Source organism: Opisthocomus hoazin, chromosome 21, assembly GCF_030867145.1.
Source record: "Opisthocomus hoazin isolate bOpiHoa1 chromosome 21, bOpiHoa1.hap1, whole genome shotgun sequence".
In the NCBI taxonomy this organism is placed as follows: domain Eukaryota; kingdom Metazoa; phylum Chordata; class Aves; order Opisthocomiformes; family Opisthocomidae; genus Opisthocomus; species Opisthocomus hoazin.
In genome coordinates, this window is record NC_134434.1 from 4,466,455 (window position 1) to 4,492,415 (window position 25,961).

General features: G+C 51.6%; 1 protein-coding gene across 1 annotated transcript in view; it reads left to right on the top strand.

The window, feature by feature from the left end:
• Positions 1 to 25,961, top strand: part of DNAH9 (dynein axonemal heavy chain 9) — a 200,534-nt gene that overhangs the window by 1,735 nt on the left and 172,838 nt on the right. Inside the window, exons 4-17 of the mRNA XM_075440716.1 lie at positions 43 to 388; positions 3,170 to 3,366; positions 5,038 to 5,196; positions 5,966 to 6,096; positions 8,459 to 8,670; positions 8,876 to 9,109; positions 12,100 to 12,267; positions 14,664 to 14,780; positions 15,710 to 15,860; positions 16,889 to 17,003; positions 19,457 to 19,525; positions 20,032 to 20,158; positions 21,820 to 22,075; positions 23,330 to 23,571. Of these exons, the coding sequence (XP_075296831.1) occupies positions 43 to 388; positions 3,170 to 3,366; positions 5,038 to 5,196; positions 5,966 to 6,096; positions 8,459 to 8,670; positions 8,876 to 9,109; positions 12,100 to 12,267; positions 14,664 to 14,780; positions 15,710 to 15,860; positions 16,889 to 17,003; positions 19,457 to 19,525; positions 20,032 to 20,158; positions 21,820 to 22,075; positions 23,330 to 23,571 (2,524 nt within the window). The remainder of the gene's footprint in view (positions 1 to 42; positions 389 to 3,169; positions 3,367 to 5,037; positions 5,197 to 5,965; positions 6,097 to 8,458; positions 8,671 to 8,875; positions 9,110 to 12,099; positions 12,268 to 14,663; positions 14,781 to 15,709; positions 15,861 to 16,888; positions 17,004 to 19,456; positions 19,526 to 20,031; positions 20,159 to 21,819; positions 22,076 to 23,329; positions 23,572 to 25,961) is intronic.

Genomic DNA, 25,961 nt, shown 5'->3' on the forward strand with positions numbered 1-25,961 from the left:
GGCCGCGTCCCCGGGGCAACGGCGGCTCCTCCCCGCAAACAGCGGCGGGATGGAGCGGGGCGGCGGGCGGCTGGCGCGGTGCGCGGCGCGGGGGCTGGGGGTGCCGGCGGAGCGCTGGGCGGGCGGCGGGGCGGCGGGGCCGGCGCTGCGGGACTTCCTGAGCGGGGCGGCGGGGCCGGCACTGCTGGCCTGGCGCGGCCCGGCCGGGGAGCTGGAGGTGGGGCCGCCTCCCCCCCCGTCCTCCTCCTCCTCCTCCTCCTCCCCGCCGCCCGCCGCCGCCGCCCGCCCCAAGGCCGTCTTCTTCCTCCGGCCGCCCGGCCCCGGGGAGCTGCTCTGCGGGGACCTGCCCGCCGATGCCCTGCGGCACTTCGCGGCCCTGGTGGAGGAGGTAAGGCCCGGGCAGCCCCGGGGCGGGCGGGGGTCCCGGTCCCGGTACCGGCGGGTGGGCCCGGGGCCGGGTGCCGCCCCTCGCCCATGGTGGGCAGCGGGGAAGGTCCCCCCGCCTTGGCCGCCCTCCTGGCTCTGGTGATGGTGTCGTGCCCTCAGCTCTGCCTTCGGTGGCACCGCCTGGGCCGTGCAAACCTCCCAGGTCCCAGCCCGCAGCAGCTCTGGGCTGTCTGCCGGTGGTGGCCTCACACATCCAGTCCACATTAGGAACCACGAGGTGCTGGAAGGGACATCTGGAGGCCACCTGGGCCAAGCCAGTTGCCCAGGCCCACGTCTAGGTGGCTTCTGAGTGTCTCCAAGGTTGGAGACTCCACAACCTCCCTGAGCAACCTGGGCCGGTGCTCGGTCACCCTCGCAGCGCAGCAGTGGTTCCTGATGTCCAGAAGGAGCCTCCCATAGTTCGCCTCCGGTGGGCTGGTGTTCTCCCGAGGGGGTCTTCGAGAGGTTCCCGGCTCACTCTTTCCCGTGGTAGTAGCCTGGACCAGACAGCGTCGTCTCGATTTGTTCCTGATGGCCTCTGACCCGGTGAGGTCTCTGCAGTGGGGCTCCAACGGGAAGGTAGTGGAACTGCTGGCTTTGAGAAGCTCTGGTGAAGCTGTTGGTGTAGTAATATGGTGACCAGTAGATTGGATTCCCAGAGCAGGTTATCTTGGTTTTGTGGGATAACGTGTTACATACGTGGGGACTTTGTGTTTTGAGGTGTTTGATCATAGATCCATAGGTTGGAAAAGACCTCTAGGATCATTAAGTCCAACCATCAACCCAACACCACCATGCCTACTAAACCATATGCCGAAGAGCCACATCTACATGTTTTTTGAACCCCTCCAGGGATGGGGACTCCTCTACTGCCCTGGGCAGCCTGGTCCAATGCCTGAGCACTCTTTCAGTGAAGAAATTTTTCCTAATATCCAACCTAAAGCTCCCCTGACGCAACTTGAGGCCGTTGCCTCTCATCCTATCGCTAGGCAGATAGCGTGTGGACATCGTTGTAACCACCTTCCGCTACGAAGAGATGGTGGGGTAGGAACACTTTAACGGATCCTGTTTGATCCCGTTTTCTGGCTGCCTTCAGCAGTTGGGATTGCGCGTCCCGACTGCGCGTTTGCAGGCTTTGCTCTCCCCCCCGCCTGCGGGTGCGGCGTTTGCACGGGGAGAGGATCACGCCTGCGTTTGGATCCCACTTCAAGGAAAACAGAGTGGTGGTGCTGGGTCAGGAGGATGGGGTGGGTCTGCGCGGAGGTGAAAAGGGTCTTGGATTTCCTGAGGTTGGGGACGCGCGTCGCTGTGCCCGCTGCACGGAGCACTGCTTGCAGATAGTCTTTTCGCAGGGATTTTTAGGACAGTCTTAGAAGACTTTGTCCAGCCAAAGAAACAGTCTGTGTCAGACTCCCCGTGGGTTATGTGGGACGTCAGGAGCAGACACACCGAAACCAGGTCTTTATCCGGGGAGGAATCGCAGCTGAGCTGCGGATCACAGCCTTATCCTTCCGTGCTGCGGAGCTGGGTGTTCATCAGGAGCCCAATTAGCGTTTTAACAAACTAGTAAGAGAAGAAACAGCTACCATTAGACCAGTTACAGCATTACTAGCACTGGCAGTCCCCGTGACATCAGTAACAGAGAAAAATCTTGCTAATAACGTGGCTAAAACCATTGCAGGTGACCTCGGCGGTGTCTGCCCGTGTTCCCTGGGGTTGTGCTCCCCCTTCCCACCGCTCCCTGGGCTCGAGGGTTGCTGATGCCGGGTTTCCTCAGGCCAGCAGTGCTGGTTGTGCTTACAAGGAGTCATCAGCATCTGGGGACGGCACCGTGGCAGTGCTTTATTCCTTCTCAATTTTGTGTCCATTTGTGGCTATTTTTGTATATTTAGACTCCCCCAAGCCTGGTAACACAAAGGGCTGTTGTTTGTCACCAGGGATGACCTGGCTTTGTCAGGCTGTGACCAAAGGCTGGTCCCAGAGCAGAGCCAGCCCCATGCAGGTGACAGACACTGTGCTGCCGTCACAGCTCAAACGAGCCAGAAGGTCCAGGCAAACCCAACCCAGCCTTGAGACCCCACGCTGTTGGGTCAGTGCAAACCCCGAGGGCTTTCACTGATAATGACACATTTAGTTGGTTGCAGCTTTGGAAAATAACCTAAAAAGTGCCTGTGCTCAAGACCTGCAGTGCAGTTGGGCTGGGGACCTAGGTGACCCTCACCAACAGAAGATCCCAAGAGGTACCAGAAGACCATCCCTTTCAGCACACTGGGGGTTGCCATCAAGGGACAGCCTTTGGGTTCTGCCCAGCCCTGCTGGTGGACTTGAAAGGCTGCATGAAGCTTGTGCCCCTGCCTGCATCCCCTGCCCACTGGCCGTGAAATGGGGAGCAAGCACCAGGAGGTGTCCTGCAGGCAAGGGGACAAGAGCCCATGGACCTACCTCCAGTTGCAGGTTTGAGAGGCTGGGAGAGCCCGAGGACAGGTCTGCCCACTTTGTCTGCTGCCTTCCACCCCTCTCAGCTGCTCGGATTCAGGGGAGAGGGTGAACTAGTGTACAAAGGGGGCCTGCAGAGAGGCCCACTCCTCGTCATCTGCCTTTCTTCTGCACAGGCAGGGAACTGTTTGGGACAGCAAGGAATTTGGGTCTCCAGGCTCAGCTGAGCAAGGACCTCGGAGCATGGTGGCCTGTCCATCTCCTGCAGCGCTTTTTCCTCCATTGCTCTTTTGTGACTCTGCTATAGGTGATTGTGCCCATCCTGACGAACCAGAAGAACCATCAGGGCTGGCCACAAGTGGTGTCACAAGACATTATGCGTCATGTCTACAACCTGAAAAGTACTGTTTTCATGGTTGTTGGCCAAGTAGAGGGCAAGACCTTGCTGCCTCTTCCAGCTGGCTTGGAGGGAATTGAGGGCATTGATCTGGAAAACGAGAAATCGTGAGTATCACCCCTTGCTCTTCACTGGATTTTCTCCTGCTGATACATGTGCTGTGTCTTTTGGCGATTTCCCCCCAGTCACGGTGACTCTTCTTGCTCTCTGTCATCTGCTGCTCATCCAGACTTCCAAGATGGGTGTACTTTGCTCTATCTGCTCTCTAGTTTAGGGGCTCTGTCTTTGGGGACTGTGCAACAGTACAGGCAGGAAAAGCTCAGAAAGTGCAAAGGCCTGTGGCTGCACAGAGAAGCAATGAACTGCTCGGATCGTTGGGGGCAAAACCCCTCCTGTTTTCCAGATACCCCTGAAAGGGAAGGCAGGATAATCTCTTTTTCTGGCTTCTGTCTGCCAAAGCATGGCCCCTAAGTGCACTGTTCAGAAGTTAAATGACTCCTTTGTTAATAATTCATGCTGCCTGCTTGATCAGGACTATTCTACCTCTCTTTGAAACCAGATTTATCCTGCAAAGGTACAGGAAAATACACCTACAACTTCCTGGAAGTTTCTGAACTGTTCGTGGTCCCATAGAGAGATTTGGAACCTGCTACATGTGGCCTCCTGGAGAAGTAGGGTGACTTCCCAGACACCAACTGCATTTCCTTGTGTTTTCCTTCAAGAAGTAAATGAACATCTTTGATAGTTGTGGTTCTCTCCATTCATAGTTAGATCTCCCTAGTAGCTATCACAATTCTGAAGTACCCTTCGAGTCCTTGAGGGACAATTCCCAGGAAAACCATCCCGGAGCTGCTGGCTAGGTAGGGCAGCCAAGGGAGGCTGGGCTCCATGTGCAGCCAATTTTTGTCCTGCAAAATCTTCAGCATCTGAGGAATCCGCATCCTTTGCTAGCTGATATGTCTGGGAGGGTGCTCACATTGCAGCTGGGGGGAACTTCCACTCTGGTCCTCCCCAAGAAGCCAGGTTGGTGTCCAGATCTGGGAGTGGAAGGAATTTAACTGTTGCAGTGCAGTGAGCCTGGCCCAAGCCAGAAAAACCGAGTCCAGAAGGTTCCTAGAGGCAGGTGTGTTTGTACTTCGTGTCATTGTCATGTGTGGGCTGCATGTTTACACCTATGGGACCTCAGGAGATGTGTTAATGAGTGCAGTGGGTTTAATCGCTCCTGGGGCAGGACGTGGTGTGGGTGGGATTGCGTGAGAAATTACTGCTTTCAAGGCAGAGGGATCCTCAACATGCCAGCCCACTTCGTGTTGTATCTCTCTGAATTAAATGAGTTAATGACTGTGGGGAGGTAGAGTAGATTCAGGGAGGACAGCACTGGGAGAGAGGATCTTGCTGGAGCTATGGCTCTCCAGGACAGACCCTGAACCCGAATGCGTCCGAGACGTCAGTGTCTGGCTGTGCGGAGAGGTGCCAACTGGCTCGTCATTTCTGTGGTTCGTTTTACGAACGATGTGTTGTTGCTCACACTGCTGCAGAGCTTCGTCCGTTTTCTCCAGGGTGTAATTCTTGTGTTAGAACAGCAGCGAGTTCTTACAGGTTTTGATGGTTTTGTAGTTTTGAAACATGTATCTAGATCAATCTGTAGAGCTGGCATAGACCTGTCTGAAGCTAGGCATAATCTGTAAAGTCCAGCTGCCCATGGCATCATTTTAAGCAGATACAATGCACATCAACAAGTGGAAAGCACAGTTAACCACGTTGTCTGTTTTCTGCAGCCTGGAGCTGATAGATAAATCTCTTATACACGCCACTGAGTCGGCCATCATAGACTGGAGCTACCAAATCCAGGAAGCGCTGAAGAAAGAGTCCTCAGAGCCTCTGCTGCAAGGCAGCAACCCCAACCCGAAGGTGGAACTGGAGTTCTGGAAGAACAGGTACCCCAGGCAGCCTGGGCAGGGCATGGTGGTCGCTGGCTCCGGTTTTGGGTGGAGGGAGACTGCTGGTGGCAGACAGAGCTGCTACTTCTGTAAGCTGAGAAGAGCAGGCTGCCTCAGGTTCGTGTAGATTTGAGCTGAGGAAAATTGCTCCCGCACATAAAATAATCATGATCTGCAAAGTGTCTGGGAGGTCACTGGGCTGGCTGTGTTTTAACTTCACCCCAGCACAGGGGCTACACCTTGAGGAAAGTTTTATGGAAATGCTCTTTCCATCACTGGTCACTAGGAATCAGCCACAAGAGTAAGAGCTGATGGACACCTTCTGTAAGGCCGTCTGGAAACGGTGCAGCTTAGCTGGCTGCTGTTCACCCGTTGATGCCCAATGAAGTCCAGATGCTCAAGAGCCAGGGAGTGGAATTTCATCCTGCCCTTTGAAAAACTTTGTGCCATGTTGGTATGGGCTGACTTGGGGCAAAGACCTGCTGGAGAGCTGTCACTAATGCCTGCAGAAACACCTGATGGCTCCTTTCAGCAGTGTCCTGACAGTGGCAGAGCTGCTGCCGTGGTGAAGCCCAGGGCCAGCTGTCTATCCTGTGGGGTTTGTCTGTGCCTCCTGCAGCAGCTTCCTCCAGTTTACTTTCACTGTTGGGACTCAGCCCATGTGTAGCTGGAGGACATCCTGAATCAGGCCCAGGGGAAATGGGTGGGCTGTGTGGGCAGCTGATGCTCCCCAGCGTGGGCTTGTAACGTGCCTTGGTTGCTGTAGGTGTGATGACCTGGAGTGCATTTACAATCAGCTGAGAATGAGGAAGGTCAGGAACATGATGGAGGTGCTGGAGAGAGTCGAGAGCAGCTACGTCCCAGCCTTCAAATCTATGCTCATGGATGTAGAGGCAGGTGAGATGCTTGGGCAACTTCACCATACCTATGTGATGACTTCTGGCCTGTGTTCATGGTGTCACTGGTTTCAAGCCCAAAGTGGCTGCAATGGCTCTGGTCATTCGGAGCTTGCTGTGACTGCGGGGACTGCAGCTGCGTTGTTGGCCCTCTCTCTGGTTTGTGGAGTGAAACTAGGCTGCTTGTGCTTGATCTGATGCTTTTGTTTCCAGGCTGGGACAAGCTTGATCACTGCTCTGTTGAGCCAGACCCTTCCCAAGGATCAGGGTGAGTGGATTTGGGAACTCACTCTGCTGGAATAAAGCATTTGCGTTAATCCAGCAGGACTGACCCCAGCTTTCATCAGCTCCTCTGGAGTCAGTCTGCAGGAATGGAGGTTCAGGGTGACAGGACAGATCTCGTATCCAACTGAAACTACCCGGAACTTTATTAGACAGTGATTTAGCAGGCGTTGGCCACTGTAGCCCGAGCCTCCTTGCTAAAGTTTTCACTTCAGGATGGGACCCTCTGAGCATGAGGATTTCAAGGCCTCTGATGAAAGCAGGCAGGTGTTGTCACCTGTGTCACACGGGAGGAAGGCAGGAGCCCTGCAGTCGTGCACAGACCCAAGCAGAGCTGGGCAGAGGCAGAGCTCTGTGCCCTGCATCGTAGCGGTGTGGTGGGGGGGTCTGGGCCCTGTGATGGGGCTGCAGCACTGGGGGGAGCATGGCCCCCCCCATCCCACGCGTCCAGTGACGGCCTCCCAGGTTTGCAAGGTCTGACCAGCCCACAGCTCTCCTGGCCACCGTATCAGGTAAGGTGAGGCAATGATGCTGGTGGGGTGGGTGACTTGTAGGTGGAGGTGTGCATCAGCAGATCTGCCTTCTCCTCTCCCTTATTTTGCCAGTCTGTCACAACGCAGTAAGACAAGAGAGCTTTGAGCAGAAAAATGACAAAGTTGCATTTCCCAGTTTAGGGAATTAAATACTTTTTTTTAGTTTATTTGTGAGAAGGCTTATAAGGAAGGCTTATTTTTTGCATGTAGGTGAAGCAAAATTCTGCCTTAAAAAGTTCAGCTCTTGAATCAAGCATCATCTTTTTTCTGGTGAGCTTTGCTTAGAGGAGTTCAGTCCAGCCAAAGGAAACACTGAGAATTCCCCTCAGTCATGAAAGTCAGTGTAGTCCTGCTGCTCTGTCCCCTGTAGACCAACGCAGCTGACCCTCCATGTGCATCTTCAACCTGGCTGCTCTCTGGCACGACAAAACCATTCAGGCTTTGCTAGCTATGTACATGCTGACAGATAATGCTGTTCTTCACCCCTTCACGTGGAAACTTGTAATCTGTTAAGGATCTGTGTCACACTTTACACTGTGCAATTTATATGGGCTAGAGAAACACCCCCTGTGTAAGGAGCCAAGGGTTTGTTGTCAGACTAATTAATGCTTTAAGGGTCTAATCAAGATACAACAAATACTTGGTTTTAATCTGGTTACAGCAATACTCACCCTAATTGGGTAATTTGGACTATAATTGTTGATTTCTGTTACAACACAGTTCGGATTTGTATGCACCTGCTTTTAAGTCTCTGCCTCTTTCCCTGGAGTTGTGCCCTCCCTGCTGACGTGGTGGTGTGGCTGTTGTCTGTCTTCCTCGCTGCGAGGGCGATGTTGATAGTGGGATTTTCTTCTGCCTTAGTGTTGGGGTTATTTTTAAATGCATTCAAGCACTTCTGTCACTTCTTGTTGGTCCACAGGTTTAATTGCACGATGATCACCTGGTTTTATTAATGCTTGTACTCTGGGGTTTTTCTCCAGGATAAAAGCCACACAGCTGTACAAAGCTTAGCTAAAGCTTTCAACTAGCCAGACGTTAGTCACCTTGCTGTTAACAGGATTGCTGTTACAGCCAGGACAAGTGGGACCGTGGTCACCTGCCCACTGGGCAAGGGGCTGCTATAGCCAAACCTGAGCTAAAATGAGCTCAGGCCAAGACCTGTGATTCTATATGGTCTGCGATGCGATATAGCCAGGCCTGTAGCCCGCTTGTAGCGATGGCAGCACTGTATTTTTGGTGCTGCTGGGCACCTTCCCTGCCACTCATTTAGCAGATGTGGACTCAGCCGCTGCAGAAAGCCCTGTCCCAGCTCCCTGTCCCGTGCCATCGTGTCCGTTTATTTCCTCTTCTGGTCACTACTGTAGGTGAGTGATGCTCAGGGGTGAGTGATCTTCAGCACACAGGTAGTTGGGTGTGCTTTCTGCATTTCAGGACTGTTTGTTTTCCCAAGCACCTTTTCCATCCGGTGAAGTGAAGTCAGCATCCAGCTCCTAACCCAGCACATCACAGCTTGGTGGATCTCACCACTTCTCCCATCTCTTAACACAGCTTTGACTGAAGCTCAGGACATTCACCTGCACCTGATGCCCCTCAAGCGACACTTGGACGACATCGAGAGGGTTGACTTCAGCGAGGTGAAGCCTCTCCTGGTCCCTCTGCTCCATGTGGTGTGTTTGATTTGGGTCACCTCCAAGCACTACAACGTGCCTGTGCGGATAGTAGTGCTGCTCCAGGAAATCTGCAACCTTCTCATTCAGCAGGTGCGTGGCTGTGATGCCTGCATTGGCCAAGGGAAGTTTTTTAAAGAAAGTCCCCTCTCTCCTCCTTTCCCCTGTCCTTCCCCGACAAAGTGATTCTTTAGGCGATGTTTGACTTCAGCGATGGGTTCAAATATATTCAGCACAAGATGTCACCATTTTCTGTGACGGCAAAAGTGACCTCTGAGGTGTGATTTTGCTCTTCCAGGCCCTGGTGTACCTGTCTCCAGAAGACCTTCTGAAAGGGGAGATGGAAGAGAGCCTGGGCAAGGTGCAAATGGTGCTCGGCATCCTGAACGCGTTCAAAGGGGCATTTGAGGAGAGAAGGGAAAAACTGCACACATATTACGAACCAGGCCAAGAAGTGAGGGAGTGGGGCTTCCATGCCACGATGGTGTTTGCAAGGTTGGACAGCTTCCTGAAGAGACTGGAGATGGTGGAGGTGAGACTCTGGTCTTGAAAAACATTGCAAGCCTTCAGGAGAGCTCTGTAGCCATGAACTCACTTGCTGGCATCTTTCCTTCCTGTCGCTTCACCTGATGCCAGGGGATGGGGTTGCTCTTTTTGCTGTTGGGTCTTCTGTTACAGCAAGTCTAGGACCTTGTTTTCCCATGTCTTTGTTTTACCGTGTCCTGCTCGGTGCATATGTAAGCTACATAGTTGTGTCCTTCTGGTCATGTTGGTAGGTGTGTCTTTTGTTCCTAGGGGTTGGGAAGGGTTGCTGTTGGACTCCTTGCTCCTGTTGGGGCAAAGGAAGGGGGATTACTGGGGGCTGTGGTTTGCATGGCTGTAAATAAAGCAATGCAATCTCCCAGTACTGCTGTTGCCATCAGAGACACCCTGGAGCTGGGTCCTGCCCGCCTTGGAGAAGCCATGTGCTCCCCTTGAGCCTGGGCACCACTTGACTGTGCCACGTGGGCCTGGGGAGGAACGGGGACACGTTCCTCACCAAGTCATCCCTTCATATCCTAATCGTCTGTCAAAGTGGGGTGCTGTGGCTCAGGGGTGTCCCTGTTTGCCAAGGCTTGTTACTGTGAGGTGGTCCCCTGAGGCAGGGACATCTGGTGTCACCCCTGAGCTCCCAGTGTGGCCGAGGGCTCCTCGAGCTGGAGGGGATGTTGTTCTGCAGAGGGCAGGTCGGGATGTGTGGGGACAGCCCCGAGCACACAAGCGCTCTCCATGCTCTCCGTGTTGGGCGTCTGTGTCTGGAGACCGCAGGAGTGCAGGCGCTGCACATTCCTGTTGTCTCTCGTTTGGTCAACTGCACGTGCTCATCTGTTGTCCACGCACTTCTGAAATTCATTTCTTTGTTTATCATTGCCACGTTCCCAGTGCGTAGGATCGGATGTGCAGTGTACAAGCTGCCGGCTTTTGCCTGTTCAAAGGAAGGTCTGGGTTGTTTTTTCTCCCTTTCTTGTTCTCTGCAGTGGAACAGAAGGTTTTATTGTTTTAAACAGGCTGTATATTTTTATGCATTCTGTAATTAACTATGATGAAAACCATCATGACTGATGTCTGTTTTAAAACTCTTCATAATGATGGTTTCGAATAGGGTTCGGTGAGCAGTAAACCAAATTATGCTGGTCAGTGTAGAGAGGAATGTAAGTAGACACAGGAATAACTGCAGGCCACTGTGAGAACAGCAGTGGTATTTCTCCTCTGGAGATATTCAAGACCTGCCTGGACGAGGTCCTGTGCAGCCTGCTCTGGATGACCCTCCTTTGGCAGGGGGGTTGGACTGGGTGATCCCCAGAGGTCCCTTCCAACCCCTAACACTCTGTGATTAGTGACAATAATTATGCATTGTAACTCTGCAAAGGCTCCGGAGCACTAATTGCTTGGATACTATGGGTATACTATGGACATGGGCTACAGAAGGAAAGCCAATAGGGAGGTTTAGAGTTGCACACGCACTGCCGTGGTGGCAGAGCACTGCTCTTTTTGGCTGGTGCCTGTGTCCTCCTTCCATGGCTGTCCCACACCTCCATGGACAGAAAAGGGCGGCAGTATATGCGGTCAGAGGGAGGGCCTGTGGAGTGAGCTGTAAAATAATAATTAAAAGCATAGTGCACACCAGCTTGCTAATGAGGAAAGCTTCTGTGTCTCTCTCTGTCTCCGTTTCCCTTCCTCCTTGCATTTCAAGCAACCTTGTAAGACAAAGCAAAGAGCAGCTGTTATTTCCACGTTAGTTTTGCCTAACAAAGTATTTGTTAAAGTGATTGTGCTCTTACAAAATAGCATGTGTGCATTTGTTTTGGAAATTTTGTAAAAGCTGCAATTCCACTGGTGCACAGGTAGCCCACGACCACGTGGAGAGGGGAGGGTCCCTTTCCCCTCGTTCATCTCGCTGTTTCACAGTGCATGTCTGCTGTAAAACCTCCTGCCTGGCCGGGGCGGCTCTCTTCTGTCCTCTCAGAAACGCGGGAGGTTCTCAAAGCAGCGATCACTTCGCTGTCGGGGACCTGTGGCTGTTGTCCTCTTGGCTGGAAGCTGTTCCTGGTAGCCCTGACCATGGCGGGAGCTGTAAGTGTGCGGCCTCTCCCAGCCTCTGCCCGGAGCGTCGTGGGGCAGCACCAAAGCCTGGTGATGCCTTGGCATGGCGTGGGAAGCTCTGGGCCGTGGGCCATGTCCTGGGCTGTGGCCCATGTGGCAGCCCCTCTCCGAGAGGCGCTGACACTGCATAAATGCTGCCTGGTTGGGGCGAAGGTCCCTACCTGCTTAGCTCTGTGTTCGGGGTTGTCCCCTGAGCTCAGTGCAAGCAGGATGGCCACCACTACATTCCTGTGCTTGAGATCAGCAGGTTTCTCCTGGTCCTCTGAGACAGCGAACGTTCAGCCAGCACTTGCTTAGCCCTACCAAAAGAGATGGATGGGGTGGGGTGGTGGCAGTGCTGCTGCTATAGCTGGGTGAGTGGGACGTGTTCCTGAGAGGTGACACTGCCAGGCTGCAGAGGATGGGAAGGGAAGGACCCATGTCCCCATCTCAGCAGAGAGGGCCAGCTGGGCAGGCTGAGTAATACCCGCTTGGGCACATGGAGATTTGACTGAGCAGGACAGTTCAGGTACCTGTAAATATTAGAGGTCTTTTCGTAGTTAATACCTCTGAAACTGGGATTCTTAGTTAAGCTGGATGATGTATCAGGGTCTCATGTGTTTCTTTGGATCTGCCCTCTAAATACCTTTAAAAGCAGGTTTACAGTTGGCAGTTTCTGGTGGCAGCAGCAGGTCCCACTGGGGAGGGACGTTATATGAGCAGGCTCTGATGCCCAGGACAGGCAGGATCTGGCTCCCCCCTCCCATCCATGCCGCTCAGCTTGAGCACCAGCTTGCGGGAGGTCCTTCAGCACGGCAGCAAATGCACCTCAAAGTTGTGACAACTGTCATCTTCTTTTGTCAACATCTTAACCAGTGTGTGCCTCCATTGACTTTGAAGGCTCTCCTGGTAACTGCCTTGGACCTGATGAAGCTGGAAAAGATCGAGTTCAGCGGGATTAAAGGGAAGGCCCTGAGCCAGCAGGTGCTGGACACCTATGAGGAATTCCAGGAGGCATACAAGGTGTTTGCAGAGCGAACCTATGACTGTCTTGACCTGACCAACACGGTAGGTGGGACCAGCTTGCGGGAACATGTGCACACTTCTAAAGCAGGAGTTTCCTCTGCGATGGAGCCCTGGCTCCTGTGCAGTCCTGCTAACTCCTTCCTCCTTTTGTTATGATCTGATCTGTCACTGTAGGGAACATGATGCCACTGACCTTTCCTGCAGAGATTTGGGGGTTCTTGCAGGTCTATATCTAGCGTATCTTGCTAGTTCAGGACCTTAGACCAATGCATCTGGGAAACCTGGATGTCCATGCCTTTTGCACAAGCTTTCCCTGTACGTGGTGCTTGCTGGGGTGTGTGAGCTGCACCAACATCCACAACTCTCTGCTTTCCTGCTCTTGGTGCCTAGCTTGCCTGATGAGGGCCAGCTCAGGTAATCTCTGGGGATGTGTTTGCTGTTGTGTAGATGAACACATGGCATCTGGTGCTCTTAGAATTCAAGGGTGCTGTATTTTGTTGTCAGTAGTGCTTTAATTAAAGGAATATTCCCAGCCCTCTGGGTCATGGCTCAATGACCATCCGGATCACAGATGCTCACACCAGCACCTGTCGTACAAGTCAGGCAAAGCAAACATGCCACGGGCCTCCTTACTGGCTATTCAGAAACTCCTCTCTTGGCTTTGGCATTGAGCAGCACAGCCTGGGTGAGCTGTGAAGGAAGGGTAGGAATGGCATTTCTGAAGGGTCTATGACCCATGGTTGTGTCTGATCTCAGAGGATCTTTGATTTCTTCATCTGCTTGTCCTGTTTGCCCTGGGGTCAGTTTGCTGTGTCTGGTGAGCAGGATGTGGTTAGGCCTGTTGACACATCTAGAGGAGAGAGTACTAAAACTGGAGTGGCCGTAGGGAAGCTCTGTGGTGAGGAGCTCCAGCCTCATACTGCCATAGGGCAGCCACGCGTGGCAGACATCCAAGTGGAAGGTAATCCCGGGGCAAAGTCCTCCCTCCAGCAGGCTTCTGTCTTGCTCTCTTCAGAAAGAGCTGTGCTGGGGTGAAGGGTGGCTGGACTGGCGGTGGTACACAGGGCTGGTGTGACTTTCCTTTGGGTGTTGGGACCTGTCTGGTGTGGTGATGGGTGGCTACTTGCTTCCTTTAGTTCCCAGTACATCTGTGCAGTGAGTGGTACGTCCGCACTGGTGCCTGGGAGGATATTGCTGGAGAGCTGCTTGGTCCATATCACCCCTCCTTCAGCAAGCAGGGCTCAGAAAGAGCAGTGATGGTGGCTCTGCAGGAGCTGGCTTGGTTTCAGTGACCCCATCGCCTTTTGTGTGACTCTGAGTCATGCTCGTTCTTTCAGTGCTGGAGTTTTACACCCTCTGTTACGTTCTAGAGCCTCTTTTTTAGCTAAAAAATGTCATCTGGTTCTGCTGGAGCTCAGCAGTGATAATAGCAAAAGCTATTGCCATATGCTTTGTCCTTTCAGAGAAGAGATGCATGGCCTGATTTTTAGTGGCTTTGTCCAAGCTAGGACAGAAGGACTGAAGTTTTCCAGTTTGCCAAGTTCAGTCTTTGATTTGGGCTCTTTTACCTGTAGGAAAACAAACCTAGATTTTGTGCTTGAACTTCAAAGGATTGGTTACAACTGGAGCAAGAAAAATAGTGCCAGAAGATGACAGAAAGTACAGAAACACAAAACAGTGGAGGCTGGAAGAGGACCTCTGGAGATCACGTAGTCCACCTCCCCTGTTCAGAGCAGGCTCAGCTAGAGCAAGACTGTGACCAGCAGGTTCAATATCTCCAAGGCTGAATATGTCCAAGGATGGAGAATCCACAGCCTCTCTGGGCAACCTGTGCCAGTGTTTTGAAACTGCCTTTATTGTTGCCCCACGTACAGCCAACTCACGATCAGATCGACAGGCTTGTTTTGGCTTGAAAATGGATTAGATATGGAACTCAGCAGGTGCTTCTGTGGGTTTTCTGGATACTGATGTAGTCTTCAGGCCAAGTCGTGGGGCAAGGGGGTGCAAAAATAATCCGTCTTGCCTGTAGGCTGAAGTTAGTGCTCATTGGACTATGGAAGGCCCTCAGGACCAAAGGATCCATCCAGGATGGATCTAGGCTGAAGTTAGTGCTCGCTGGACTATGGAAAGCCCTCAGGACCAAAGGATCCGTCCAGGAGGATGGATCTAGGTTGAAATTAGTGCTCGTTGGACTGTGGAAAGCCCTCAGGACCAAAGGATCCATCGGGGAGGGCCATGATCTCAGCTGCGGGACAGTACAGAAATGTCCGCAGGCTCGCTGGGGCTCTGCAGTGCTGCAATGGCTGAAGGTTGGCCAGGGGAGTGGTTTAATTAATGGTGAACAGGAAGAGGAAACATCTCTGGGTCAGGAGGTTGCAGCAGGTTCTTTATCGGTGCCATCTCGCAGCCTCACAGCTCGCTGTTTTGCCTTCCTGCAGGAATTTGAGCAAGACAGCTTTGATTTCCAGCAGAAAGTAGAAGACATCGACCGGCGGCTGGGCACTGTTTTCATCCAGGCTTTCGACGATGCTTCAGACCTGGAGCACGCCTTCAAGGTTTGTCTATCCCATCCGTTCTCTTTTGCAGAAGGGAGCTCAGGGTGCCTACAGTTTGCCTTGGTGAGAATCACACAGAGGAGCCCAGGCAGTGCTGTAGCTACAGGCACCCAGGGCTGGTGTTTGCTGGTGGGAAGGGACAGTGGGACAGTGAGAGCTGTGGCTTTTGGGCTGGTCTTGGTTAGTGATGCTGGGGCTGGTGGGTCCCTCGCAAACTGTCAAGCCACAGAGCTGGCAGCAGGCTGTTTGCTGAAAGCTTTGGGAGTAGTTCTGCTCTTCCCAGTAAGATGCAAACAGAATGGACCTTTGTTCAGTTTTAGAAAGAGTTGTCAAAATTTATTCAAGTCAAGCTTTCAGATGCCAGGAGTTTTTTCTTGTGTCTCTGTCTGTGAGTTGGAGGAAATTATGATTTTTCTAGGATTTCCTGGTGAGAGCTGCTACTACAAACGAGGTGATTATTGTTAATATCAATTTGTTAATGTTGTTAATACACGGATGTATTTCAGTTTTGGAAACTGAGGTTTTCTAGAAACAAAGCTGTTTTGTTTACCAATTAATCTATCTTGCAGAAATAGTAAATGGTATTTTCTGAAAAACTTCAATGTACATGTTTGCAGAAAAGACTGTAGAATGTGACAGTATTTATCTTTGTAAGGTTTTTGAAAAAACAGCAAATTTTAAAGCATTTGAACAATGACAGCTGGAATATGGTTCACCCTCAGAGAAGGTGTGAGAGACTTTCTAACAAAGGGAGGGACTATGTGGAAAAGCAGGGTAACGGAAAGAAATTTCCCCTTTCCAAAGTGCCCATCGGTGCAGACAATATTGAAGCAGCTGGGCTAGTGAAGGAGGTCCCAGTTGGTCTCTCTGCAGAAGACAGGGTTGTGAATTTTCTTCCCCTTTCTTTCCCTGCTTGTTCACCTCCACAGTTGCTGGACATGTTCGGGAGCCTTTTGGAGCGACCACTGATTGCTGTAGATGCTGCTGACAAATACCCTGTCCTCATCAGCATGTTCAACAGTGCCTTGGACCATGCTAGGCTGATCTACTCCAGGCACATCCAGGCAGAGCTGGAGCTCGGTGGGTAGAACGTGCTGAATAAAACTGATTTTACAGAAAATTGGATTTAGATTAATTTTTGGGGGAAAATAATTTGCTTTTTCTAAGGAACCCAAAACTTTTCAAATTGCAAACATTTTCAGCCTGTATAACTCCTAGCGGAAATGGAAATGCCTGGGAAAACTCTGTTCTAATATTAAAGCAAATAATTTGTTGAGGGGAAAAATACCGGTTTTTAAGTGTGTATACGTGATATGTGACTGGGAATGAAGACGCTTGCTGAGCATTTCCCCTAGCAAGGCTGTGACAAGGGATTTCTCTCCACGCTTGTGTTGTACCTCAGACACTCCTGGGACTTGCAAACCTGCTCATGTGCTCCCCGATATGAATTTATTGCATTTCCCTTGTAAAGCTGTAAATGCAAAGTGTGCAAATGGGACTTCGTAACCAAGGGTTTAATCAGCCTTGTACAGGTTTATTATTTCCCAAGAACATCGGCACAGCAGGGAAATGGGTAGAATCCTATCAGATTATGAGAATTGGAGTGTCTTTTTGAACAGCAACTTGTTTACTTGCCTCAGAAAGACTGCTGGAACCAGGCAAGTCCAGAAGAGGCAGCTGGAACTAGTGCAGGTTAACAAAGGGGAATGGAGAGACTCATGGAGGACAGGTCCATCGCTGGCTGTGAATTTGCAGGATGTTGTTCTGTGGGTGTTAGATAAGATGGTCAGAACTAGCTCCTGGTCAGAAATCCCTACATCAGTGTTTGTGGGGAGCAGGGAATGCATCCCAGGCAAATGATGCCTCTTTCTCAGCACTGTTTCTAACAGGTGTCAGGCTTCTCCTTCGATCTCAGGTCCTGATTCAAGGTCCAGAGGCACTGGGAGACTTGCCCTGGTCACAGACCTACATCAGTGTAGCAGATGCTTGGATTTAAGGAAGGAAGCTGGGAAATCAGAGCAGTTTTGCTCAGATGAGTTTCTGTAGGTGTGTCTTGGGGACTACAAGCACAGAGTTTGGTCAAACGCTGTTTTAATGTGCCCTCCCAGGATCCCCCCCTGTGCACAAGAACATGCCACCGGTAGCAGGAGCGCTGGGCTGGGCTCGGGAGCTGCGAGCACGAATCCAGGTGCCATTTGGCCACTTGAGGCACATCACACATCTGTGCGTGTCTGTTCCAGCTAAGTTACTTTATAACCGTCTTGATATCTTTTCTCTAATCAATGTGATTTTCTTTCTGTGTTGAACATTATCCAATGGTTATAGCTGGAATAATTCTTAGTCAAAGAGGTGTGAAGTTATTGCCCTGGTGCTTTTCAGCTTCACTGTGATCATTTTTTTAAGAAACTCATTAACTGGATTGGTTTTGAAGTGGTTAAGAGGCACAGTGGGATAGTACATGGGTTATTCAGCTTTCAGACATAGTCCTAGGTTGCAAACAAAAGAGGTGTTGGAAGCTTTCCCACTGCGGTCCCACTCAGTATGTGCTCCAGGACCTCCTTGGGAGCAGCCCAGGCCTCAGCTGCAAGCCCTGCTTCTGGCATTTTCTGAGCTGTGAAGGGCAGAGAGGTGCTGGACTGGACTTTTCTAAGATGAATCGATGGAGCTGAGTTTCCAGGTTGGTGAGCAGATGAGGACTTGGCTGGGCACTGGCAGGAGACAACTTGCTCAGCATTAAACAAAGGAGCAATCTCCCAAGATCAAGGAAAGAAGCTGGTGCTGGAATATTTATCACCTGAACACTTGCGATTGTGGGTGGTCTTGGAGAAGTGTGACCCCACACTCGCAGCTGCCACTCCTCATGGCACCGTGTGAGCATTTAAAAGCCCTGTAAGCAAAGCAAGGTTGGACTTAGGACAGCTGAAGGTGCTCCAGGGTCTACACCTTGTAGCTCACAGGGGTAGTTTTACTTGTGCTGGATGGGATTCTGAGTAAATGGAGCCACTTTTTTTATGTGCTTGACAAAAATAAGCCATCTCTATCACTGTGCAATATTTGTAGCTTTCTCTCACGGTGCATTGCCATTAAGTGTCCTTAAGTGCAGATATTCTGCAACAGTAAAGACATCAGTGCAATGAAACAGGCTCTTGGACCGTTCCCAGCACAGAGCCCAAGTTACCATGTCTGGTTTGAATCTGAATGGCAAATTGTGTAAACCATGAAGGAGGACCCAGGTCTGCATTTTGAGTTGATTTTCTTTCCTCTGTTTAGAGCAGTTAATCAACATGCCCTGCAGCAGGGGTGACGTGATGCTGTTTCCTACGTGCAACTTGAAAGGGAAAAAGGATTAGAAGGGAAAAGCGAAGATGGTTTTGCTGGAGTTTGCTCAGGGGACTTGTTTACTTCTAGGGAGTTTGATCAGCACTTGCCCAGAGGTGACTGCTCAGGCGCTTCCTTTCCTAAGTTTTGTTTAAGTTAATTCAGGTTTTGTCAAAATGTCCTCCAAAATCAATAACCATTTTCAGGAAGGCTTGAATGTTAGAATAGAATAGAATAGGCTATTTCAGATGGAAGGGACCTACAACAATCATCTGGTCCATCTGCCTGACCACTTCAGGGCTCACCAAAAGCTGAAGTCAGTTGTTAAGATCGTTGTCCAAACGCCTCTCAAACACTGACAGGCTTGGGGCATTGACCACCTCTCTAGGCAACCTGTTCCAGTGTTTGACCACCCTCTCGGTAAAGAAATGCTTCCTCACGTCCAGTCTAAACCTCCCCTGGCGCAGCTTTGAACCATTCCCACGTCCTGACCCTGGATCCCAGGGAGAAGAGCTCAGCACCTCCCTTTCCACGTCCCCTCCTCAGAAAGCTGTAGAGAGCAGGGAGTTCGCCCCTCAGCTTCCTTTCCCTCAAACTACACAAACCCAATGTTCTCAGGCGCTCCTCACAGGATGTTCCTTCCAGTCCTTCCACCAACTTTGTTCCCCTCCTCTGAACACATTCAAGGCCCTTCACGCCCTGCATAAATTGTGGGGCCCAGAACTGCACACAGTAATCAAGGTGAGGCTGCACCAGCGCTGAATACAGCAGGAAATATTGTAGATGAAACAGTGGGGAAAAGGTGGCCTTGTAAGAATCACTGTGCCTGGCTGCCTCCCTGGGTTTGGAGGCAGTTGTACAGCCCAGCAGCATGGCCAGGGCTCTGCCTCCTGCACCCTGGGGTGCCTTTGCTCTTCCCTACCCCTGTGGTTTGAGAGGCACAAATTTGGCACCACAAAGAGCTGCATCTAGCAGGAGCCACGTGCTGCTTCCTTCCGAGCCTCTTTGATCTTCGAAAGTGCTGGCTGGCAAGTGGAGGTTGCCATGCTCTGTGCAGATACGGAGCGTGAAACTTCCTCCAGCAGCTCTGAGCCCTTCTTCCCCCCCAAGCATGTGGTTCCCATTTTTGCAAGTTGCCGTGCAAACACCCAAGAAGGAGTGCACTGGGGCTTGGGTAGCCTTTGTGCAGCGAAATGATTTTTCATTGGGGGTGATTTTTCGTGGCGGGGGTGAAATCCAAGGTCCCCAGTCAGGTAGAGGCTGCCTGCGAACTGGTGGGTGAGCTTGGGAAGGGGTGAATAAAGACTACAGCCTGACAGAGCTAAACGTAACACTGAGCTTGTCTGCTTTGCTACCAGCTGCCTGGACTCTGCTGAAGGAAGAAGGGTGATAGAGAAGTATGAGGAAATGGTCCAGCTGCTCGACAGGTAAGTGGTGACTCAGGCAAGGCTGTAACTATATGAAAAAATGTTCTCCTCCTCTAAGCCACCTTCCAGCATGTTTGCGAGCACAGGGCTTGGGAATGTCCCTTTTTAAGCCAGAGGGAGTTTTCTGATGAAAGAGAAGCAGAAACCCTGTTGCTGTATACCACGGCCTTTCTGTGACGTCCTGAAATGAGAAGTTTGCATGGGAGGAATGGGAGCCATGCAGCCTAACAGAAATGTTGAAACAAACTTCTGCTGGACGTAGAAGCTGCTGTGGTGGAAAACCTGGGCTGACTAGAAGAGATCTTTGCCCACCTGACTTGATGCTGTTACTGGCTTTTGGGTGTTTGTGTTTGAAGGTATGTTGTTTATGGAGGTTGCATAGATGGGTTTCTAATATTCTTTCATGTTCTTCAGTCTTCAGAACTGGACTTGGCTTTCATTTGGTTATGTGCCATGGTCTGCTGGCTTGGTAGCTCCATGGTGAGTGTTTTATTTTTTCCTGGCAGGTATCAGGAAAAGCTCTATGTAGACTGGTCCCAGACAGTCTCTGAAAAATCACAGTACAACCTTACTCAACCGCTCCTCCGGCAAGATCCAGAAAGCAAACTGATCACAGTCAATTTTGATCCTCAGGTAAAAACTTCTGCCAGTTAGCTTTGCTGCCTGCCTGCGGGCATGTCTCCAAGCTGCACCCCACCATGTGCGGGGGTTCTGGTGGGACTGGTACTAGATCTGTTGTGCTGAGGTCTGTGGAACCCCTTCTGTGACGAGTAATATGAATTTACCATTCTCTTTATGGGCTCTATCTCCTGATAAAATATCAGGATTACAGTTTAAGCAGAGAAAATTCTAGTTAAAGCCAGTGGCAGAAATTCCCTGAGTAGCCAGGTGTTTAACTGGTGTCAGCATCTCCAGACCAGATTTGATGCTAGTTTGGGGAGTGTTGGGGCATCGTCTACAGAGGTAGGGTCATGTTATGTACCTGAAATCTGAGCTTCCTGAAAGGCTATGAAAAACCCAGGAAAGTTTTGTTTTGTTTTTCTGATGTGGTGGCTGTTGGATTTCCTTTACTGCGATGCATGAGGCTTACAATAGATTTAAGATCTTTTCTCTGTGCCCTAGAGCTCCCCTAAAGCCTGTCTCCAGCACAGGGAGGACTGACAATCCACCTCGCCCAAAGCAGAAGCAGGGGTCCAAGCCAGCAGTGTGCATAGATGGATTGAAAGCTTCTGGGGCCTGGCGGGGGCCAGAGTCTGTCAGCTGTAAAAATGCCATTTGCTGGGGAGGTGTTGAGTCTCAGGGACCTGGGAAATGTTGGCATCAAAAACTTCCCCTGTTCCCTGAGCCATGCTGCTGTTAAAGTGCTTAGGTTTCAGAGCTCATTCAAGCTTGGCCCTCAGTCAAAGGATTTGCCCATCTCCTTGGAAGCTCCTTGCTAAGGTGGGAGCCAAATGGCCCCAGGAGATGTTTTCCATCCTTTACCCTGGTGACAGGGTTTGGTTCCTGTGATGTGCTGGGCATGCCTGTTCTCAGCTCCAGTCTTCGAGTGCTCTTGCGCTGCTCTTCTCAGCTTTCCATAGTGGGGACTGCCTGATGTCCTCAAGTGCCTGCTTAGCAGCCCCTTCCTGCCCTCTGGAATAGATAGGAGCACCTCATTTTGCCTAGAGGGAGGATGTATTTGCAAACTTTCAACATGGAAGAGTCTTCCAGAGATCACTTTCCATGGAGGATAGTGAAAGAAGGGGAGACACGTTTGACCCCAGGGTGGGGATGTCCCAGACATTCCAGTGCAAAAAAGGGAGGGGAGCTTGGTTCTGTCTCGCTTGCCCTCTTGCTCCCTCAGTCCCCTCGTTTTTCCTTTCCTCCCACCCAATCCTCCTCCACCCACCTTTCCAGAGCATGCCCTGGACTTCTCACCTTTCCATACTGAGGACTGCCTGACGTCCTTCACTTAGATAATTGCTAAGCTCCACTTGCAGGCATGGTATTGCTGACAGACTCTATTGATGAGGATAGCTGCGAGGACCAGAGATCATCATGGCTTTTAGAGGCTACGTAGAGTTTGCTGGCTGGGTAGCTAACAGAGCTGTCTTTGACTGGGAATAAAACCAGAGGCAAAGATCAATGGGAGACAGATGGTATGGACTAGAAGGTGTCCAGGCCATTTTAAGAGCATGCTGCTTCGTGAATAAAACATCACAAAAGCCCTAAGATGCTCAGAACTGCCTGGAGACTGTCTGCCAGGTTAATGGGGAGGACTGTCCCATGTTCAACTCTCGGCCTTGTTTCTCCAGCTGGTTTCGGTGCTGAGGGAGGTGAGCTACCTGTCTGGCAGCCAGATGGGAGCCATCCCACCGACGGCAGAAGAAATCTATTCCTCCAAGGAATCGTACCGGCAGATGGTGGCAAACTTGGAGCTGATGGTGAACAGATACAACAAGGTCCTGAAGACAGTCCTGGAGGTCGAATACCCTCTGATAGAGGAGCAGCTGCGGGATATTGACTTGAGGCTGAAAGAGGCAGAAGAAATACTGAACTGGAAGATGGAGGGTGAGCTAGCTCTGTGGTTGGGGGAAAGCACATATGCTTGGGTCTCATCAGCTTCCCCCATGGGCCCAGTCTCTGTCACTTGGTTCCCAGCTGCAGTTCCCGGCAGGGCAAGAGACTCCCCAGCAGAGCCAGCACAGGGGAGATGAGGAGCATCCCCTAGCCTGCCTCCTCCTTTCCACGTTCCCGTGATCTGCTGGGGTTGTGGACAGGATCGTGCTCCCTTCCGGTTCAGCCTGGGCTTTTGGGGAGGAGAGGCTGCCCTGTAAGCAGCACGGCCAAGGACATGGCAAGATTTGGGTTTGCAAGATCTGGCAAGGCTGGAGTTGAAGCCTCTGCTCACTGCCTGCGCTGGCCCCACTGTGCCAGCCCAGCTGACCCGTTGTGTGGCTGCGTGCCTGTGTCCCCAAGGCACGGCTTTCTCACCCAGCTGTGCAGGGAGTGGGAACCCTTGGCCCAGCCGTCTGGCACTGGGATGGACTTGTCCCCATGAGAGCCAGGGCTACCTCGTTATCTTTTCCAGAAGGATGAAATACTGCAGCTGGAGGTGGTTTTGTGCAGCGTGACTTTGGGGTGATTTAACCAGTGTTCTTGCTTGATCAGTTTTAACTGCAAAGCAGAGTAGAGGAAGACAATTTGTTTCCTCTTGGTGAAAGGAAGCTGCTCACAGGTGGAATATATATTTCTGTCATGAGGCTAGTGGTATGAACAGGAACAAGTGTCCTCCCTTGGGAACACGCAAAGCAGAAGTCCTCATGCTGGAAAACTCTTTCTCCATTGCACAATAAAGATGAAGGGATTTTCCTGCAGGGGAACCCTGAAGTTTTCTACCTCTAAACGCAGCCCTGGCTGGTACCTGGGGCTGGCACAGCCCGTGTGCCAGGGCTATGGGTCCCTGCTCTAGTGGTGGTGGTAGGGACGCTCAGCCTGTTGTACTCATCCTCCGCATGCTGCTCGCTCCTGTAGCAGTCAGTGGGAGATAACCCTGGGTAGAGGGAAGTGGGAATAGTCAGACATCCCCATGGTGGTGGTACTCCTGGCAGAGAGCAGAGCTGTGGCTGTACTATGGCCTCCTGGGGTAGGAGGGAGCTAGAAGTAGCTCTGCTTGGTTGAGGTGGTAAGTGTCCTGCGTTAATGGTGGGTGAGAAATACATGAGACCACGGGGAAAAAGTCAGAGGCTGGTCTTAAAGAGGATGCACAGGTTCTTGGCCCAGCAGCTCTGAAAAGAAGTAGTCAATCATCTCATTTTTTACCAGGTGCCTGGGATCACATCTCCATGGTGATGGATGGTGTCCGTGACCTCGAGCGGAGGATACAGAAAGCCAAAAGCAATGTTGAGGAGATCCAGACCATTGTGCGATCGTGGCTGTCGCCTGTATTTGAGAGGAAAGATTGTAAAAGGGAATCACTGCTAAGCCTGGAGGACTGTCAGGACCATCTGGAAAAGCGTTACAGCCTCGTCAGAGAGTCAGGGCAGAGGATTCATTCGCTGGTGAAGGTGAGGGGGGACCATCCGCAGGGGTTTGTTGACTCTTCATAGGTAACTCCACTCAGGTGAAAATGCCCAGAGCTGTTTCACCTTAAAATTAACTCCCTTAACTAATTTGAAAATCTTACCCAGTGTTAATTAACGATAGCTTTGATGAGTGAGCTGGTGTGGCTGTGTGCTGGCTGGGCAGCGCTGGGTCCCCAGTTTGGGACAGGAGCTGGGGCAGCTGCCCCGCAGCAGAGCAGTCTGGCTCCCAGTCCTGGCAGGTGCGGGGCCACTAGAGGGGAGTCGTGCATCAGGCTTTGGGAGCCTGCTCAGAGCCAAAATCCCCCTCTGAAATATTTATCTGAAAAGAGAGGGGCAGCTGGCTGTGGCTGACCCTTCTGTTTCAGACGTGTTGTCCCTCTGTGAGCGCGGGAGGTGACGCTGGCAATCCAGGGAAAAGCTGAGTGGCAGGAGAAAAGCTGCTGTCCGAAATCTCGGTGCTTTCCAGCAGCTTTGCCAGAGCTCAGAGTCCTCTTTGCAGGCCAAGAGAAAGCCTAACGCTCTGTTCCTCACCTGCCTGGAGCGAGGTGTTACACATGCCAGGGACAGCACGTTGGCCTGCAGAGAGATGGATTTTAGATCCAGCCCTCTCCTGAGGGTCACCATCTGGCCTTGGTCTCTGCAGAGAATCAGCTGTCCCTCTGCGGGACACTGAGCTCTTGTTGTTCACCTTACCTTGCTGTCTGCAGTCAGTCCTAGACCTCTAAACCCCTGCTCTCCACACTGAACCCATGGTGAGGAGTTTACCATGCCCATGTTGTACCATGTGTGCCCATGCCACAGCTGTAACAGGCTCAGCCACCTCCAGCTGCCACCCAAAAGACCAGGGCTCTTCCTAGATTGGCCAAGGAGAATATGGGGTTGTGGTCACAGCAGGAGGGCTGGCACCACTGGTGTGGTGGCATTGCCAATGCTGCTCACAGGGCCAGGACCAACTGCAAAGCAATATGAAAGTCCTGGGGATGGAAAGGCACCATAGCCCAAAATGGGGTGTCCCCATGCCTCTGTCCTGCTGTGCTGGTCAAACCTGGAGGAGCAGCAGCAGAGGGGCTGAGAGCTGGTCTGCTGGGCTTCCCTTGGTTGTTCAAATCTTCCTGGGGATGGGTCAGTCTTGAGGCTGCTGAGAAGCACAGTGAGGATTTGGGTATGGACACCAACAGGCAAAGGCAGGACAGCTAGATGCTGGCTTTCGTTGCCCTTCTTTCGTCAGGATGAGACCTCTGGAGTAAAGGCTCAGTAAAACACCAGTGACAACGGGAGGCGACATTATCAAATACAAGGACAGGGAATGGTGAAGAGAGGGTGGTCCTTTCAGATGGACATTCGCACAGAGTTCATTCCTATGAAGTTCTCCTTTCTCTCATGACAGCAACATGTTGCCAGGGTGAATCTGCATGGGGCCAGAGCCCTGGCATGCTCTGTTGAGAGTTTTAAGCACCCAGCTATGATGTGTGAAGTTGGGGAGCAGCAACTTCGGGTTGGCTCAAGCCCAACTGGCAGTGCTGCTCTACTTCATGTGTGCCAAGCTGCCATGTCAGCACTGGGAATGGCACCCTCTCCTGTGCCCCCGTACATGAAATGCTGCCAACATCAACGCCCCAGCAACAGTCTGTGTGCGTTGACTTCTGCTCGCTGCAAGTTGGACCTTATTTTTTTTGAGACCATGCGTGTGCTGAGAGCCCCTGGCAGGCTTAGGAGAAGGAGCACTTGGAGGGCATAGCAAGGCAGGGGACAGGATCACAGCAGAGCCTGGGAGGCTGCTGGGAGGTGCAGGGAGCAGGTACACAGCCTGGCCTTGTGGGGGTGGAAAGAGGAAACCCAGGAAGGATGGGTCACTACTGTGACAGATAAAACCCTGAATTTCCTGACTGGGAGCTTGCCTGGAGGAAGGGAACACCATGAGCTGAGGAGGGAGGTGGTTAGCCAACCCTTTGTCTTCTGATCCCAATCTTTGTCTGTTTTCACATGGTTTATTTAAAATCCTTTCTCGATTTTAAAAGTTCTCTCTTCTTGAGATGACCATTTGTAGGGCAGAGGTGTAAGCAGTCCACCTTGAAGGCCTCATCCACTCAAGGTAACATCATACGGGCCATCAGGACTGGGTCTTCATGCATTGGGATGAGCCTTTCAGATCACTGAGTGCTCCCTGCCCCAGGGGTGCAAAGCATTCTTGAGCCCCATGTCCTTGGAGAAGAGGGAGCAGAACTTGTTGCAGAGCTGCTGAGCCTCTTCTACGCTCCATTTTTACCTTGCAATTATTTTGAGTTGTTTCAGATGATGAAGCAGCCCTTGACAGAAGGAAATGGTGGCTGTTCCTCCAGCAGCAACATCCGTCTGTCTGCTTTCCCATCCCT